Source organism: Apis dorsata, unplaced genomic scaffold (genome assembly GCF_000469605.1).
Source record: "Apis dorsata unplaced genomic scaffold, Apis dorsata 1.3 scaffold_416, whole genome shotgun sequence".
Taxonomy (NCBI): Eukaryota; Metazoa; Arthropoda; class Insecta; order Hymenoptera; family Apidae; genus Apis; species Apis dorsata.
The window spans coordinates 655,165-658,470 of NW_006263671.1; the positions used below are offsets into that span (position 1 = coordinate 655,165).

At 27.6% G+C, this 3,306-nt stretch overlaps 1 protein-coding gene across 1 annotated transcript in view; it reads right to left on the bottom strand.

Annotated features, from left to right (window-relative positions):
* Window positions 1–215: 215 nt before the first annotated feature.
* LOC102673567 (acyl-CoA synthetase short-chain family member 3, mitochondrial) overlaps window positions 216–3,306 on the bottom strand; it is a 5,669-nt gene continuing 2,578 nt past the window's right edge. Inside the window, exons 5-12 of the mRNA XM_031512314.1 lie at window positions 2,999–3,228; window positions 2,340–2,568; window positions 1,958–2,068; window positions 1,655–1,854; window positions 1,424–1,569; window positions 1,091–1,313; window positions 814–989; window positions 216–646 (exon numbers count right to left, since the gene is read on the bottom strand). Of these exons, the coding sequence (XP_031368174.1) occupies window positions 551–646; window positions 814–989; window positions 1,091–1,313; window positions 1,424–1,569; window positions 1,655–1,854; window positions 1,958–2,068; window positions 2,340–2,568; window positions 2,999–3,228 (1,411 nt within the window). The 3' untranslated portion in view covers window positions 216–550. The remainder of the gene's footprint in view (window positions 647–813; window positions 990–1,090; window positions 1,314–1,423; window positions 1,570–1,654; window positions 1,855–1,957; window positions 2,069–2,339; window positions 2,569–2,998; window positions 3,229–3,306) is intronic.

Below are 3,306 nucleotides of genomic sequence, written 5' to 3' on the forward strand. Positions count from 1 at the left end.
TATTTTTTAAATTGTTAATATTACAGTCGAAACATTAAAAAAATTGCTGATATATTTTTTCTTTTCTTTTTCTTTAATTATTACCAAAATTTCAGTAATACGGAACAAAAAAATTAGCATGAAATGTTATATAATTCAAACGAAGGTGCATATTTTGTAGAATCAATTTTTTATTTATTTATTTATTTATTTATTTATTTACTTATTTATTTTTTTGCTATAATATTATAAAACAGTTCCTGTGTGGTTTTTATCTAAAATCTAAAATAAATTATATTTGAAGTTTAAAATTATAATTATAACAAAGGCCTAATAATGAGCCAAATTATACAAGTTGCTTAGATTTCGACTTAATTTACTATTTACGACGATTAAGTCTAAAATCTTAATGCAATAGATAATAATAATTATGAAATCAAATTTTTCGACACGTAATTTTTTCAAAACACTCTTTTATACGTGTCAATCATGCCATACGTAGGTTTATTACATTTTATATATGGTTATGAAAACATTTATAATAAAAATGATAAAAGTTTAAGTAAACTTATCATTGAGGATCCGGTGCTAGTTTAGCATAACCGAGCTTCTGAAGTACTTCTTTGATTTCAACATATACTGATGCATCTTCTATTGTACTTGAAATCTGGAAAGAAAAGAAAGGATATTTTACATTGGCGAATAGTAAATGAATAAATAATATACTCTTATGTTGTGTGAAAATGGGAATTTCATTCTTCCGATTTAATTTTGTTTCAATACAAGCAATATCGAACTGATTTATCATTTAGTTTCTCAGTAAAATTCATTTACCTTAAATAATCTGGAACGAGCTAAATTAGCAATAGATTTACGAATTATTTTCCCTGAACGTGTTCGAGGCAATGCGCTCACAGCAGCAGCTATTCTGAAAGACGCTATGGGACCGATTAAAGTTCTTACTCGTGCTATTAGTTCGTCATTAATCTGTTTTTCATTTTTTGTCGCTTCTATAAAGAAAGAAAAAAAAAAAAAGAAGGAAAAAAGAAAAAGAAAGATATATTCTTATTGCACTTATTCAAACAATGCAAAATTTTTAAATATCATTCACCTTGTTTCATTATATAAAGACATAAAGGTATTTCTCCTTTAGTCGGATCTGGAACACCGATTACGGCAGCGTCTACCACATCCGAATGAGTTAAGATGACATCTTCCAGAGCGGACGTGGATAATCTGTGACCAGCAACATTGATAACATCATCATCACGTGCCATCACATAAACGTATCCAAATTCATCTTTATAGCCAACATCCATAGTATCGTAGTAACCCTAAATTTATTTTTCACCATAATATACATATGTATCTTCTAAATATATAGGATAAAATCAGAAAAAATTTCATCAGAAAGATATTAGAAATAAAAAAAAAAAAAACTCACTGGATATTTGGAAAAGTATATTTCTTTAAATTTCTTATCGTTGTGATAAAGAGTTGACACGCACCCGGGTGGTAATGGTAATTTTATAACAATTCTGCCTAATTCGTGAGCTTTTGCTTCGTTGCTATTTTCCCGTAATATGTCAACTGTAGTTGAATAGAAGTTTTTTTCACGTAATAATTTACTTTAAAAAACATATGTAATATCATCGTAATGAAATGTGAAACTCACTGTGATAACCAGGAATTGGGAGACCGGTACTGTATTTCGGTAAACTAGGATTATGTCCATATCCTAGACACAACGCTGTGATAGGATGACCTGTTTCCGTTTGCCACCAATTGTTCAAAATTGGTACTTTGAAAGCTTTCTCCGCCCAGATTTTCGTCTCATAGTCACAAAATTCTCCAGCAACGAATATAGTTTTCAAACTGAAAAGCAAATATTAGCGTATTTTAATAAAATTTTATCATAAAATATATAATCATGCAAAATTAATATCAATATATATAAAAGTTGTATAAAAATACATACGATTTCATAGAGTACTTTCGACTCAATGATAAATCAGGATCTGCACGTCTTATAATGCGAAGTGCAGTGGGTACGCAAAACAATGCATTCACATTGTGTTGATCAATCACTCTACGAAAAAAAAATGAAAGAATTTTTTCAAGATATTTTACATCAAATAAATTCAAATGTATTTTTGTTAAAAAAAATTAATAAATAATTAATAAAATTAAGAAAAAATTAAGCATATATTTCAAATAAAATCATTTAATTAGATTGAATATTCTTATTCAATAACATTAATAAAATTTAAATCTCGAAATATTAAAAATAACATTTCGTACATATTTTATTTGTATTCTAACGTTAAATAAAATCTTTGTTATATATTTAAATTCCCCACCTGAAGTATTGTGCTGCGTCTGGTGTCCTATCAGGTTTTCCTTCATACATTACAGTGGTGATACCATAAAGCAAAGGTCCATAGCAAATATAAGAGTGTCCAACAACCCATCCCATATCTGAAGCCACCCACCAAACAGAATCTTTGTTCATACCATAAACTGTTTTCATTGTCCAACAAAGAGCAACCAGATGTCCACCGACTGTTCTTAAAATTCCTTTTGGTTGACCTTTAGTAAAAAAAAGTTCGATTCATTTCTCTAATAATAATATATTTTATAAAACTTAATTTTATTACTTTTATTTTTCTGATAAATTTTTTGTATTTTTCATTTTGAACAGCGAATATAATTAAAAATACATGACGCTGGTTTATTTAATCGGTTAATGACTTTTGCTGCGCATAATATGAATTTTTCTATGTATTTAGTACAAAATTTCACAGCGAGTAAAATTTACATTATATTATTCAAAGTTAATGAGTTTCGATGGAATAATGGTTTGAAAATAATTTGGAACAGCAATTTTGAAACAGAAACATATATTCAATAATATAAAGAAAGGCAAACTTTTCATAAATTACTGATATAATTAATAATTACTTCAATAAAATTCAATACATCTCTAATAAAATTAATATCTCTAATAAAATAGAAATACCTGTTGTTCCTGAAGTATACATAATGTACAAAGGCGCGTTTGCCTCAACTGGTTCACATGGATGAGGTTTTGATCTCTCTATCACTTCATCCCAATCGAATTGATCTTCCAAAAGAGGACTCTCCCAGATATTTCTTCTCTGAAATATGATGCATTGTGGTTTCTTTACAGATATGAGATTCATAGCGCCATTTAACATATCCGTATATCTGTATTTAGAGTAAAGTATGTATTGTCAATTATGAATTTTTATAATATGCAAATATAATATGCAAATCTAAAAAAAAAAAAAAAATAAAAAATAAAAA